Below are 16038 nucleotides of genomic sequence, written 5' to 3'. Positions count from 1 at the left end.
GACTTTTTATTTAAATAATAATAAACATACAAACGGAAACATTGTGTGGCAGTGACGCATTTATGACCAGTCTTTATACAATGATACAGTATCGTGGACAAAGTATGAGTGAAAGGATTGAAAATTCAAATGTCATGGAGCTACAACGTGACAAGTATTTCGCAAAGTATCGCACGAGCCTCTTGGGTAATATTTACAAGTTTCATCATGTCTTTGTTTTACAATAGTCTTAATTTTTGTTAAAAAGGATGTATGCACAACGTTTGCGTCTCGTGAATACAGAGTATACTCAATATTACGATAGTTATAAGTCACTGTCGGGGAAAGGCCTTCTTGATGTGATTTATGGATAACAGGGCGGTCGCGGTGTCGTAACGATTGCATCTTGAACATAAATGCGGGACAAACGTGATGATAATGATTAAAATAAACACAGGGACATTGTAAAACTTTGATAATATTATCTGCTATAAAATGAAGTCACGAAACAAAGTGAATTAATGTTTCAGTTTTAAAACTCTTTGAGAAAGAAAAGAAAAACGTTACAATATACATAATGAAGTCATGTACGAAATAAGTATAGGGATTCAAAGAAAAAGAAACGGTATATTTTCGTAACATGACACCATATGAATAATATCACGGTACCTAGAACTGCATGTAGTACTACAATGAATTTATGTAAATTATATGTATAACATTACTTTATAAGCCTTCATCTTTTTTTAGAGTTAAAAAGAACTTATTAAAAAGGTGCTTCCAATATTTAAATTAGGTAACAACTGCGATTTTGTGCGATGAGGAATGAGGAAAACCGGGATGTCTGGCGCGAACTTGGGGAGGCCTATATCCAGCAGTGGACTGTGTGACTGAAGTGAGTGATAATGATGATTATGAAAATCTCAATTTTGTTTGCCGTAAGCAGTGTTTCCCCTAAATCATTTCAACGACCACCTCTATGAAATCCTGTAAAAACTATTATCATAATTGGTTAGGATTTAGCGAAAATATCGTAGAATGTACATTAAAACACCGACGAATTAAGTTAAAAAATGTGGATAACTTTTTTTAACTTTAATTATAGCCTGATTATGTTAATGAAAAATATTTTAAAATATAAAAACGAATTTTGAATAAAATAAGAAGAAAATGTTCCTATGAAATTTAACCTTTCGATTATCTGAACGAAGTGGTGTCGACGACAATTCGATGCATGAAAGTAGAAGAATAGGACGTCGTACGCCCATTGAATTTGCATAAGAGGCTCAGTTCATTACCCCCTCAGACTAAATTGTTCCCAGCAATGCGTTTCAGTGTTGACGGCTTCAACAAATTGACATGTTCCCTTTATATTAATGAATTGAAACAATTTTGTCTCTGTTGTTATATCAAAATTAAAATGATTTTGGGTATATTTCACTGCTTGATGGTAAGGGTAAACGTCTTCGGTGCGACAAAGTCAGCCCTGCGGTTACCAATCTGCCTGCCCAGCGTAGTTACTATGGGCAATACACATGAGTTCACGCCATTTTGGGCGAACTTGTGGAGGCCTATGTCCAACAGTGGACTGCGATAGGCTGAAATGGTGATGATAAGGGTTATCTTGCCATAAGTATAATTGATAATCTTCATCAGCAGGATGTAAAATAGGTCTATAAAAAATTGTAACACTGCAAGTTAACGAATAAACTACAACTTTTTAATTCATTAGTTGCGAAGATAATTATCTCAGACAATGTGGAATTTGATGGTGGAATATATATCATAAGCATTTATCTATTGGGTACCAACATATATCAGATAACTTCATTAGTTAAACAAACCCTGTAAACGCGATCTACTATCATACCAACTACAAAGTAGAGAATATAAAAGCTTTACAATAATGTGATTGATAGCGCAGTTTTATTTCGACATCGGCAAATGACAACCCTTATACCCTAAACAATTATCAAAAGAGATCTTTAAATAATATTTTGTACATTAGATAAAACGACTACAGTAATGACTTAGGCATAAAATAGTTAATATATTAACAATTGATAACAAAATGAGATATTTATAGTTATTTCATTTACATAAGATATGAATAATATAATAAAGACTTTATTATGTAATACCAAAAAGTAGTGACTGTATCAGTTATATATTATTTGCATTATGATTTTTAGATTTATAACTGAAAAATACTACTGAATTTCATAAAAAATACCGATTTTTTAAATGTAATCAGTTTAGAAATTCTAATATTTCAAAATGAATAATTAATTAATTAAAAAACCGAAATATAAACAAGACTTCACCATGGGTCAACGTCAAGGCCACAAAGCTACGTCACGAACATTACACGAATTTTATAAATTTTGTTTATTGCATTAGCGAACAACAAAGTCATAAGTATAAGCATTGTACAGTAATACAAAAATAGAGCACGTCGTAGAGAGTCGTAGTATGATGTTTAAAGGATATTTATAAACCTCCCTAGCCAATAATCATTTTTTTTTTAATCATCAACATATACAACAACAAACTTTTCCGTCTAATTACATTAGTAGATATGTTATGTAGGTGTCGGAGTAACTCAAGATTTGAATAATCTTAACAAAACATAAGTCTAAATCGTGAACGCTTTAGTATGTCGACATACATACAATAAAACGAAGAGATCAACGTACTCGAAAAAAATACTAGTAGGTACAACATTTAAAAAAACTGTCCATAAAACCAAAGATAACGTAATGTAATAGAAAGAAATGTTGACTTGAGAATAAAAATAATCCAAAGACTTATAAACAAACCACGTTGTTTTACGTTGTTCGAAAGTCACTCATAATCGTAATGTTGATGACCCCGCAAACGTAAACACCGTGTGGTGTAAAAATATCGCACCCTGAAATAGTTACTACGAAAATACTTCGTTACAATTTACTTGATTTGACAAACGAACTAGCTTTTTTGGCAAATAAACAAAGCTCATATCATTCATTCATTCATTAGATATTTTCAAGGAGTCTCAAATATTTATTTTCCCTAATAACTTGCAACATTTTGGTCTTATTTAAAAAGTGAACGTATAATTAAAGTTATCTTTTAAAAATACGACTATTTAATTTGTGGTTTAGTAAGTTTTATGGTAAGAAAGTAATTTCTGTTTTACGTAACAGAAAATTCCACTAGTTTTAATACTACATAATAATATTCTGATATTGTTAAATATTAACTGTCCTTCTATAAATATTCAAACCAAATTGAATAATTAGCTTTTAAATGAACTACAACAAAACTAAACACAGTTGTTTACTGCAACAAAAACTAGTAAACAACACATGACATTGTTTTACTAAATGTGTAAAAAATGATAAGCCATATTTGTAACATATGTACATACAAATATATATAAAAATATGTACTCGTAAGATGTTCTTCGGTAGAAACTGTCTTCATAATTTTTGTAAATGTTTACAACCAGTGTATGTGCTGTACTTCTATAAATAAAAAAGCTTACCTCTTAAGGAAATCAGTGTATTCAGCCTGTCTAATAAGTCCAGTTCTCATCATGATGGTCTGGAAACATTGTCGTTCGATGGCCCAAAGTCGGCAGTCGGTGGCTGCTTTGATGGTTGCGGTTCTCTTACAGTTGTACAAGATCGCCAGCTCACCGAACACCTTACCCGGAGCCATCGTGCTGAGGTACTTGTTTTCGCGCGAAACTTCAACTCTGCCCTCTGAAAACAAAAATATTGAATTAGAATCAAAACAAAAAGAAAAAATGGCGTTGGTGATCACATAACAACTACACACAAAATTGCGTCAGTCTATAAAGATAGCTATCGTAATATAATTATAAAATTTCTCAACTAACTTCATCCGTTTGGTTTTTTGTTATAAAATATACTCAAAGCATTTTTATCTTAATTTAAATTACATAACATAAAATTATAATAACGGAACTGTGTATTGACACACAGCCTTAAATGTCCAAGGCTGCTTATTCAGATACTAATCGTTTCTCATGGGTGACTCACAACCAGTCTCGTTAGAAATCTTGACGGGATATTGCAAAAAGTTTCGTACTTTATAGAACTAGAGGAAATTATAACTTTATATGATGTTGAAAAATTAATTAGTACATTAACAACAAAAAAATATTATTTATTCCTACATTAATTACTGATATCAAAGCTTTTGTAAAGCGGATTTTTTGTTTGTCAGCGTTATTTTTTGTTGTATGACTAATGCCTAAAAATAAATTTTATGTTGTGTGGGTATACACATCGCGTGAGGTTCATTAACTTTGTTTTAACTTATGAACATGTTATGAACCCTTAAAATAATCGTTTATAATGCAAAATTACTTACAAATAAGCATTATTAAGTATGAAGAACTAAAATATGTTTAAAATCATTTGTATATTCTATTAACTATTATATGTTAAAGGATTTTATTATGAACTTGAGGTGATATCTCGTTATATGCAGAAAATAGTAGCTTATTTCACTATGGAAATAACTTAGAAACTATCGCAAAGTATGCTCAGAACGATTTGGATATCTTGAATATTTGGTTTCAATCTAACTTGCTTACAGTAAACATCTAAAAAACTAAATACATCGTATTTGCTCCAAAAAATAAACAATATATCAAAAGGTATTAATCAAGAAATAACAAAAGTTGACCAAGAAAAATATTTATTATATATAATAGCTGATTAATATTGGATAGTAAATTGACATGGAAACCACATATCCATAAAATAAAATCGAAATTAACTTCTTTAATGGGAGCTATAAAAATCATCGTCCGATGTTTGTCACATGATGTATGTTATATTATATATAATTCTCTTATTAAGCCACACATAGATTATTTGGTTGAAATCTGGGGCTCAGCGGAAAAAACAAACTTAGAACCTTTACAAGTAGCACAAAGTAAATTAATAATTTTTTTTTGTTTAAATATAATTTCTTCAACTCCAACCAAAAACGTTACAAGGAAACTCTCTTATGAATGTTCATAAAACTTATGTTTATTATAATTGCTTATTGATACGTAAAATATTAAACAAGCATTTACACTCTAAAATAACTTTAACAAAAAAACAAGAAATATAAAAGATGAAATTATGATCTGCAATGATATTATACTTCACAAACCACGCACTAACAATGGGAAGAGATGTGTAATGTTCGAAGGTACCCAACTGTACAATAAACTGCCAAACGACGTTAAGTCAGCTGAATCGCTTTTTACTTTCAACCAACTACTCAAAAGCTATATAAAAAATCGAATAATATAATCATAATAATTTATAAACTAAGCACTAATTAATTCAATTTCATAAAAATATCTAGGTAATTAAAAACTAAACTACATGAATGTCATTAATTTAAAACTAAATTACGGGTTATGGAATTTGGCAAGGAAAGAAGATAATAATAGTAAAATATTTTTTAAATTATAATAAAAAAATACTAAAATTTAGAATAAAGCAAAACAATTGATAAGATTTCACTTTTAAAAAAATTAATACGTGTATAAAATTAATACGTGTATAAAATTACTTGTGAGTGTAACCGTTGTTATATAGGACAAACTAAACAATTTCTTGTGTCGAGAGTCAAGCAACATGTGAATGATTGTAAAAATGTTAACGCCGCAAAAGATAATAAGACTGCTTTAGCATCCCATCATTTCGACCAACATCATAATTTTAATTTTGAAAATACAAGTATATTAGACAACGAAAGAAATTGGTTTAAAAGAAATATTAGTGAAATGTTTTTTATCAAAGTAAATAACACAGTGAATAAAAGAACAGACACAAATAATTTGAGCATCTTGTATAACGATATTTTAAAAAAGTATAAATCTGAAATATAATATAATTAAATGTATGGAATTTTCCTGAAAATAAGTAATAATTTTGAAAATTAATAATTTTGAATTGTAAGTGGTAATATTTGACATTTTGATAATTATTTGCATGTAACATCTGTGTTCAATCAGACATAACGAGGGGTTTTTTGACAGTTGTGACATCCATGTGGAGTGACGTGTTTTTCGGCCGTTAACAAAAAAAAAAAAAAAAAAAAATTAAAATTAAAAAACTAATTGGAGGATGTAATTTAATAATCAAAAATATGTATTGATGCGACTATATGTGAGTAAAAGCCTGTATTATAATGATTATAGTTCATAATCCGTATTTAGTACACTTGTAGTGGGTAGTTTGTTTCTTGTACAATGTAACGTGTTCGGCTGTGGCTTATGTATAATTTGTTGTTTTAGACATGAAAATACAAGAGGTTGGAGAACAAAATGTAAATTTAAAGAGCAATAACTACAAAATAGAAATATTAATGTAAATTTTAACTAGCCAATTTTAAATGACTTAATTTTAATGACAATTTGATAAGAAATGACTAATATTTTGTAAATCTTAACAATTTAAATAATGAATAATAAAAATTAATATATAAAATTGAAGAAAAATACATGTGGGTAGAAATAATATAAATTAAAGGAACCAAAATAGGAGGAAAAAAAATTATAAATTTAATTAACATATGTAAAGGTAATATAAAATGTTGGTTGTTGATCGTTATGTAGATATTGTCAGTCTTTGATGGTTATTTGTGTGTACATATATGATTGATGTTTTAGATGCAGTTCAATAGTCAAGTTCGGAGAATTTGATGCCTTGAAATTGTAAAATTAAAAACTTAATAACTTAAAAGTGTGCATATTGTTACCTAATAAATTCAAATGTTGTAGTTTAAATTTTCAAAATTTAGAGATTAAAGTTTAGAATATAACTTAAAAAATAGTATATAATGTTTGGAATTTAGAATCTTACTTAAAGAACTTTGACGGGGAGATGTCTTTTGACTACCGTATGTAAAGGTACTGAGGATTTGGTTTCTTTTTGTTTGTTTGTTGTTATGGATTGGTTTATGTATACAGCTTTCTTCAATGATTTTATATTTTATAGATGCCTGATGATGGTCCAATAAAGGATCGAAACGTCGCATGAATTTGCAATTGGTGGTTTGATTGGCACCCTATGTCCACTTTCCTGCTAATCGTCAAAGAATATTTATAATAAATGGACACAACGATAGATAATGAGAATTTACCGAGGGGATTTTTTAATAACATCAAACAAAATTATGGAGAAAAAGTTGTAAAACATATTAAGGTTTGGGCCAATAGCACAGTAAAATTAGCTTCACTAAAGAATAGACGAATTTTTTTATTACAATGTAGACTCAATAAGGTTATACCGAAACATATTATTCAAAACTTTAAATGCACATACCCGTTACTTTTAGAAAAACACCCTTACAATAAACAAGTAGATAAATTAATAAAGAATTTTCATCGTTCTTTTTTAAATATTGAAATAAAGGTAACAATATGGGACATTGAACAACTACTGATAAAAATACAAAATTTAAAAGAATTAATTAGCGAAGTGGTACCGCGAGACGTCTTGGATAAGTGTATAAATATGAATAACAATAGATTTGATAAACTTTTTGACAAAATAAAGAAAAATAACATTAAAAAATTATCGAACTTAGTAAAAGAAAAATTGAATAGAAATAATTTGGATAATACAAATAACAAGGTGTTTAATTTTACAAATATAGGGTTACCAACAGAAGTAGAAAGTATCCTGAAATTGGAACCTAAATTTGGGGTGGAGACAAAAAATAATATGAAGTATCTACCTACGGTTATCAAGGACGTTGAGTATGGTATTGCATCGGTAAAGGTAGAAAATTGTGAAACCACTGAAGAAAATATTAAAAATAATTTAAGATCCAGAGTAGTTAATGTCATTTCAAATTTTTATAAAAAGAATAAATTGAATGAAAAACATCAGATAATTAGAAAAAACTTAACGTATACACGACGGTTCCTCAAGGATAGACAAGATTTGATTGTTGCACGATCAGATAAAGGTAATAACACTGTAATAATGTGGAGGGAAGAATATAGGAAGGAAATGTTTAATTTAATTAATGATGAGGAAACTTACAGGAAAATGGATAAAGACCCCACTAACAAGTTCGAGCGTATAGGTAACAATATAGTCAAGAAGATGATGGGATTAAAATTAATTGATAAATCACGTGCTGAAAGGTTGACGTCGAGGTACACGGTTGCTCCGCGGATCTACGGTTTGAGGAAAACACATAAGAATACATGTAAATTGAGACCAGTAGTTAGCTGCATAAACTCACCCAGTTACAAGTTAGCACATTATTTGCATGAACAACTAGCTCCATTGGTAGATACATATCAGTTTAATGTTAGGAACTCGTTTGAATTTGTAGAATTTAGTAAATCCGTAAAATTAGAAAGTAATTATGTTTTGGTATCATTAGATGTAGTGTCATTATTCACCAATGTAAAACAGAAATTAATATTAGAAGTAGTTAATGAAACTTGGAATATTATCAAACAATTTGTCAAAATTCCTAAAGATATATTAATTGAATTGATTAATTTTTGTTATATGTCGAGTTACTTTGTGTTTGAAGGTCAGTATTATTTACAAATAGAAGGTAGTAGTATGGGTAATCCGGCTAGCCCCGTTATTGCAAATATAGTTATGAATTATGCAATTAGTAAAATCTTAGAATCATTACCATTTGAAGTTCCGTTTATTAAATTATATGTAGATGACACAGTGGCAGCGGTGCCTGAGAGTGAAGTTGATAATATTCTAAATTTATTTAACAGGTTTAATGAAGACATACAGTTTACTTTAGAAATAGAACAAAACAATCGCATCTCTTTCCTTGATATTTTGATAGAAAGAAGAGAAGGGTGTTTAATTACTGACTGGTTTATCAAACCGATAAGTTCTGGTAGAATGTTGAATTTCGAATCAAACCATCCACGTGCACAAAAGATAGGAATGATTACTGGGTTATTGGATAGAATGATTAAATTAAGTAATGAAGCACATTGGGAAAAAAATTATAAAATTATTAGTAACTTGTTGTTAAAAAATGGATATAATAAGTCTTTCATTAACGCGATTGTAGGAAAATTTAGACAGGAAGTAAGTAATCGTTTGAATAATAACATTAGAGTCGCAAACTCCTTCACATATTGTCGGTTTCCCTTTATTAGAGGGCTGTCATATGAAATTAACAGATGTTTTATAGGCACAAATGTAAGATTAGCTTTCTATAATTTATTGAAGATAAATAGTGTTTATACTAAATTAAAAGATCCTTTAAAAAAAGAAGAACGTAGTGGGTTGGTATATAAAATTACTTGTGAGTGTAACCGTTGTTATATAGGACAAACTAAACAATTTCTTGTGTCGAGAGTCAAGCAACATGTGAATGATTGTAAAAATGTTAACGCCGCAAAAGATAATAAGACTGCTTTAGCATCCCATCATTTCGACCAACATCATAATTTTAATTTTGAAAATACAAGTATATTAGACAACGAAAGAAATTGGTTTAAAAGAAATATTAGTGAAATGTTTTTTATCAAAGTAAATAACACAGTGAATAAAAGAACAGACACAAATAATTTGAGCATCTTGTATAACGATATTTTAAAAAAGTATAAATCTGAAATATAATATAATTAAATGTATGGAATTTTCCTGAAAATAAGTAATAATTTTGAAAATTAATAATTTTGAATTGTAAGTGGTAATATTTGACATTTTGATAATTATTTGCATGTAACATCTGTGTTCAATCAGACATAACGAGGGGTTTTTTGACAGTTGTGACATCCATGTGGAGTGACGTGTTTTTCGGCCGTAAAAAAAAAAAAAAAAAAAAAAAAAAATTAAAATTAAAAAACTAATTGGAGGATGTAATTTAATAATCAAAAATATGTATTGATGCGACTATATGTGAGTAAAAGCCTGTATTATAATGATTATAGTTCATAATCCGTATTTAGTACACTTGTAGTGGGTAGTTTGTTTCTTGTACAATGTAACGTGTTCGGCTGTGGCTTATGTATAATTTGTTGTTTTAGACATGAAAATACAAGAGGTTGGAGAACAAAATGTAAATTTAAAGAGCAATAACTACAAAATAGAAATATTAATGTAAATTTTAACTAGCCAATTTTAAATGACTTAATTTTAATGACAATTTGATAAGAAATGACTAATATTTTGTAAATCTTAACAATTTAAATAATGAATAATAAAAATTAATATATAAAATTGAAGAAAAATACATGTGGGTAGAAATAATATAAATTAAAGGAACCAAAATAGGAGGAAAAAAAATTATAAATTTAATTAACATATGTAAAGGTAATATAAAATGTTGGTTGTTGATCGTTATGTAGATATTGTCAGTCTTTGATGGTTATTTGTGTGTACATATATGATTGATGTTTTAGATGCAGTTCAATAGTCAAGTTCGGAGAATTTGATGCCTTGAAATTGTAAAATTAAAAACTTAATAACTTAAAAGTGTGCATATTGTTACCTAATAAATTCAAATGTTGTAGTTTAAATTTTCAAAATTTAGAGATTAAAGTTTAGAATATAACTTAAAAAATAGTATATAATGTTTGGAATTTAGAATCTTACTTAAAGAACTTTGACGGGGAGATGTCTTTTGACTACCGTATGTAAAGGTACTGAGGATTTGGTTTCTTTTTGTTTGTTTGTTGTTATGGATTGGTTTATGTATACAGCTTTCTTCAATGATTTTATATTTTATAGATGCCTGATGATGGTCCAATAAAGGATCGAAACGTCGCATGAATTTGCAATTGGTGGTTTGATTGGCACCCTATGTCCACTTTCCTGCTAATCGTCAAAGAATATTTATAATAAATGGACACAACGATAGATAATTAATACGTGTATTAAACATAAAATAACTCCTTAACAATGACACTTCCAGTTGCGCATATTTCTGTTAACTTGTGTATATATATTTTAATACTACCCTACATATTGTTATTTATTGTCTCGACTATAAATTTTTTATATATTGTATTGCAATATACCCAACATATATATATATATTTTAATTTTAGTGTTTGTAATTTTTCATGTAAGTGCATTGTATTCTTTTGAGAAATAAATGATCTTTAACCTAGACTTGGCATCAAGTCTGTGTCTGTTCTGTTGTCTTCTAATTTAATTCTTTCGTCAGAAAAGTCGACGACCTCGAATCCTATGCAGGTTGGCTTGCCTTCTTGAATTTCTTATTTGTTTGGACATAAGTAGTTAACACGTCAATATGTTTTTACTACTGTGGATATATATGCAATGTTTAACGCTTAACACTTGCCATACCTTTCTCTCAATCCAAGTTAGTCGAGATATACAATGCCTACAAGATATTTTACATGTGAGTTAAATAGTAGATACTACTTAATAATTTCGTGACTTGCGTGTGTTTGTATTAATGTAACTCACGGCCGGTCCCTCGTAAATTAATTTATCTTAGAACTTACTTAAATGAATTACACATAATATAGCTAACAATAGAATTAGTTCAAATACCACTCATAAGTATATTTAAGAAATAAGTAATTACAGAATAAAACGGTTGAAGCTATAAAACGAACAAGAGAAAGACGAATTTTGTATCCGATTTTAATAAAATCGCATCTACCTCTTAAATTAAAATTAATTAACACTTCCCATGTCACAGTTTTAGAATTATATTAAATATATAACAATGTATCACAAATTGAAACCTCGGTAACGCAATTAAGTCAAGGTGATATGCGTGCGAAAACACAAAGAGGCGTGTGATATCGTTCTTTGTACAACTTTATCTTTTTGAAACACTTCATTAGTCTGTGCGTGCAAACGATGTAAATATTCAATTATAACGTCAGATATTCGTATCTGATACATCTATGATATTTAATTTGCACCAACGATAAAAATAACTGAGAAGTTGTTAATTAAAAATGTGTTTTGCGTTTATTTTAGTGTTTTGAATACAAGGAGTGATAATGGGAAGAGGCTTATAGGCTTATAGGATTAATAAATAGGATTAAGGCTTTCTACGAGTACTATGTAGAGATTAACTTTTCAAACTAAAAAAAACTAAATGAAAAAGAATATGTGACATAACTAAGGAACTAAGGTAGGGCACAGTAGTAAATTTCCTGTTCAAATATCGAGCTGCACGACTGGGGTAGTAACCTCGACCTTACAGAAGATTACAGCTCAATAATACTGTTTGTATGCAGTGTTCTTTCCTGTTGGTGAGTAAGGTAAGTTTGGGGAATTGGGGATAGGGTCGGCAACGCGCTTACGATGTCTCTATAGTGTTGCAGACGTATGTAAGCTACGGTAATCGCTTACCACCAGGTGAGCCGTTTGCCGAAAAAACGTAATAAAAGTCTTTTGTGACTGTGTTCTAATTTGTCCACTTTCGTTAAATCACTTTTATGAAAACACTCTATACCATAACTTGTAAATTAGATGGCAATATTTATAAAGAAACTAGCTGACCCCGCAAACGTTGGTTTGCCATATATTTTATTAATCTTCTCAATCCTTCAAACCCTCTTATAACTTCGGGAAATGAATAATAGATGTTGGCGGATTCTCAGACCTACCCGATATGAACACAAAATTTCATGAGAATCGGTCAAGCCGTTTCGGAGGAGTTTAACTACAAACACCGCGACACAGAATTTATATATTAGATTGAAAAACAAAATATTAAACTATACGAACCAAACATAATAATATACTATCGTATAACATATAGTACGCGCTGCGTTTGTGAAGCCGAACGAAGACAAATTGTTGGCTTCGCATATGAAAGTGTTTCAAGGTGAGTAGTATAATATTTCGGGTCGAAAGTTTAAACGCCTCATATTTTGTTTTGTCGTATTGATAACAAGATGTAACTAAAATTAAGCAACTAAGAGCTTCGAAGGAGTTGTCATATATGACATCATTACTAAAGATTATTCACTAAATGCGTCTCTTATGGTTATTGGTACTATAAGAATTGTGACAATAAAGCTTCGTTTGATGAACAAAATTCCATTCCATCGAAAATTTGTCGAATTAATTATCAGAACAATGGGCAGATTATTTATTTTTCTATCGTGTTCCATGGATAAAAATCTAATTTTTTTTTCATCATTGATCTATTTGTCGGTAGTTTGTAGCTAATTACGTCACATCAAGTTATCTTTTTTTTTTAATTTGTTCTAAAATCGTAAGTTGTATAATAATCATACTGACAATAACATCAACATTGTTTTGAACAACAAAAGGGAGCCTTACTGGTAAATAATTATCATTTCCAAACAAGGAATCAAATAGTACAAAAGGTCATTGTTAGGTACAGAACGATTACATAAATACAATGTTATGTATTTAAAATGTGGTTAAATTTTATAAGTATATTAGTAATTCAGTTTTCTTTATTTTAATTGTAAAAAAAGTTTTTATTGTGTATAATAAGAAATGTTTTTTTCTCTTTTAAGTCTTAACAAATTAAAAAGTTAAACCTACATAGATAAAAAACAATTTACTGAAATAAATAATTACTACATATAACTATTTCATTAAAGTGTTCATCAATAATATTAAATAATAATAACGAAATATTTATAATTATATTTTGTGTCTTACAACAGACATTAAAATAAAATAATAAATTACATTAACTTCAGTTTATCATATTCAGAACTGTCAAAAAGCTGACTGATAGTGAAATCTGACTGTATGAATTGACCTGATTTATGTTCACAATTGAAACAGAAGTTGTTCGCTAATTAAAAAAAATTGAGTTACATAAATTAAAAGAATCTCAAACCTGTCAAAATATACTATTTATTTCATTATCTACGTTCGTGACATTAATGTAATATTAGAATCAGTCACCAGGGTTATCTTTATTTAAATATCTCTTTTAGTCATGTAAATGTTTCATTTACTGTAAAAGTAGGACCATTTAAAAGCGAGTTTTAATTAATATACCAAGCTCGGTTTGTTTAACAATCTTCAAGCAGCCTATGTGCTGAAGCATCTGGCTCCAAACGTTATTTATCATCCAACAAGCCACCAAATGGTGTTTGTTAAATTAAGTGACTACATACTGCTATCATAAGAATAATTTGTTCTCACTTTCTATCACAAAAGATTGTGATTTTGACGACTTTATTAACGAGCGTGTTAGTTTAAATACTTTGTTCTTTAGAACTCACATATTTACATAAAAATAAAAGTCTTTGTAAGCTGAAATATTCTAAGTCGATACTTTTTTTCAATAAAATAATTTATACCAGCACTCTATATTCGAATGAGTTTCGGTTCTTTTATAGTCTTAATTTAGAGACCACATCAATCATATTGTCAACCTTGTTAACAGTGTGAAAAGTGTAGTCTTAACTATCATATGATATAGATAAGGAATGTAAAAAGGTAAAGTCGAACAAAACTAGTTTATAACATTGAATATTTACCTGAATCACCATTTTCATGTTTATCAAAGGTTTTGTCTTCTAAGCGCGTGACATCGAGTAATACGCCCGCGTCTAGAGATGACTCTGTTGCTGTACTGTCACGTTGACAAAGGTTTCCCGTTCTTCTTTTACGAGTTCCGTAAGTATGTACAGGCACTATAAGTTTTGGTCGAGGAATAGAGAAATCAGAGTCTGAACCACTTGACGAACTTTTAGAACTTCGCGTATACACACCATTTTTACTTGTCACACGTTCTTCACTTATACGATCTCTAGGCGAATTAAAAGATAATATGTCCCTATACCTATCATACCGATCCTCACTCTTCACTCTCACTGTATTATATAATTTATCGTATTTATCCGGTTTAATTTGTCTAGCACCATTTGTAGTCCGATTATCACTTTCTTTTCCTAACTCGACTGACTGATAACCATTACGGATCGCAGGGACAGGTGGCGGTTGACTTCCCCGAAACATCCCGTGCTGCATTAATGTCAGCTGTTCGCTCGGTGAGAGGTTTCGTTTTGGTTGTGTTACGGTAACACCATTATACACTTTATCTTCTTCTTCGTGTGTGTCGAGATACGCCCGCAAGGGCGTCCTACCTTCGCTTTTTACTCTCAAAGATTTAGAGCGAAAACTAGGTTTAATATTATCTACACGTCCGTTCCGTTCATTGCTAGATTTTGATATGCGTTTAGGAAGTGGTTCGTTTGTAGATAACGTTTCGTTAATAGGATGCATGTATAAACCCAAATCTTCCGTTTCGCTATTCATGTCGAGGTTTTTGTTTCCTGTTCTGGATTTTATAGGCGTTAAATCTAAGGTCGCCATCGAATTTATTAACTGATACATCGTATCATTACCATAACCACGAATAGTTCCGTTAGATTTTATTTCGCCGTTAAGAATGTTTCTTTCTTTTCTAGGCTCTTTTTGCATTAGTTTAATTTTATCACTATCAGTATCATTATTTTGTTGACTAACTCTTGAATAGTACTCATAATATGATTCGGACGATGGATCAGGCGGAACTGGTCCTGGGTCAGGGAGAGAGTAGTAGCTCTTTTTAGAATCGACTTTTCTTTGACGATGTGCATACTTTAGAGATTCTTTTCTTTGTGGTGGGGCAGGAGCTTGACCATCATTACCAAAAGATTCAATATCCCAGTCAGTGAAATTTCGTCGTTTCACTCTTCTTAACGTTGATGGCTTGTAACCATTTGGCATATCTTTAAAACTGTAACTATGTTTTAGTTTATTAGGCGAAAGGAAATTGTTATTTGCTTTTGCCTTTTCTTCAATGTCTTGTTGATATTTTGCTAGTTGAGATATATTTTCATGAGAAACATTGTTATTGTAATTATATCGTTGACGTGCCTGTACGTAAGTATCGTCGTCTTCATCTCTGTCTACACTGCTACCAACATCTCGACAGGATTTACTTCTAGATATGGGACTAAAGTTAGATTTGTTCGATTGGTTGTCATCCTCTTTATAATTCTGGAGATTATTTGCCCCGACCCAGTTAGCGGCATAAACAAGGTCCATAGTTCTATCGCTGATAGAAAGCCAC

At 29.9% G+C, this 16038-nt stretch overlaps 2 protein-coding genes and 1 long non-coding RNA gene across 10 annotated transcripts in view; 2 read left to right on the top strand and 1 right to left on the bottom strand.

The window, feature by feature from the left end:
* Positions 1-16038, bottom strand: part of LOC123660590 (cGMP-dependent protein kinase, isozyme 2 forms cD4/T1/T3A/T3B) — a 103729-nt gene that overhangs the window by 21768 nt on the left and 65923 nt on the right. Inside the window, exon 3 of the mRNA XM_045595645.1 lies at positions 3506-3725. Within this exon, the coding sequence (XP_045451601.1) occupies positions 3506-3725 (220 nt within the window). The remainder of the gene's footprint in view (positions 1-3505; positions 3726-16038) is intronic.
* Positions 5560-6351, top strand: LOC123660592. Its single transcript, XR_006744227.1, has 2 exons — positions 5560-6161; positions 6290-6351. It is a non-coding gene; the product is annotated as an uncharacterized LOC123660592 (long non-coding RNA).
* Positions 6544-10055, top strand: LOC123660591. Of its 8 annotated transcripts, XR_006744223.1 has the most exons (6): positions 7079-7199; positions 7654-7968; positions 8048-8214; positions 8753-9077; positions 9765-9896; positions 10025-10055. XR_006744223.1 is itself a non-coding variant. In XM_045595648.1 (5 exons), the coding sequence occupies exons 3-5, from the start codon at positions 8052-8054 to the stop codon at positions 9768-9770; spliced, it is 540 nt and encodes a 179-aa protein (XP_045451604.1). In that variant the 5' UTR covers positions 6544-6709; positions 7654-7968; positions 8048-8051; the 3' UTR covers positions 9771-9863. The 8 variants fall into 8 exon arrangements, 3 of the variants coding, with proteins under 3 accessions (XP_045451604.1, XP_045451603.1, XP_045451602.1); XM_045595648.1 differs by lacking the exons at positions 7079-7199; positions 10025-10055 and adding an exon at positions 6544-6709 and having other exon boundaries at positions 8048-8260; positions 9765-9863; XR_006744222.1 differs by lacking the exon at positions 8753-9077.

Source organism: Melitaea cinxia, chromosome 15 (assembly GCF_905220565.1).
Source record: "Melitaea cinxia chromosome 15, ilMelCinx1.1, whole genome shotgun sequence".
NCBI classification, from domain to species: Eukaryota; Metazoa; Arthropoda; class Insecta; order Lepidoptera; family Nymphalidae; genus Melitaea; species Melitaea cinxia.
Note: the sequence above shows the minus strand (reverse complement) of the source record. Positions and strands in the feature narration are given on the sequence as shown.

What these genes read in the sequence shown, in the direction of transcription:
- LOC123660591 (XM_045595646.1), top strand. Translation starts at nt 8,526, where the DNA reads ATGTCGAGTTACTTTGTGTTTGAAGGTCAGTATTATTTACAAATAGAA.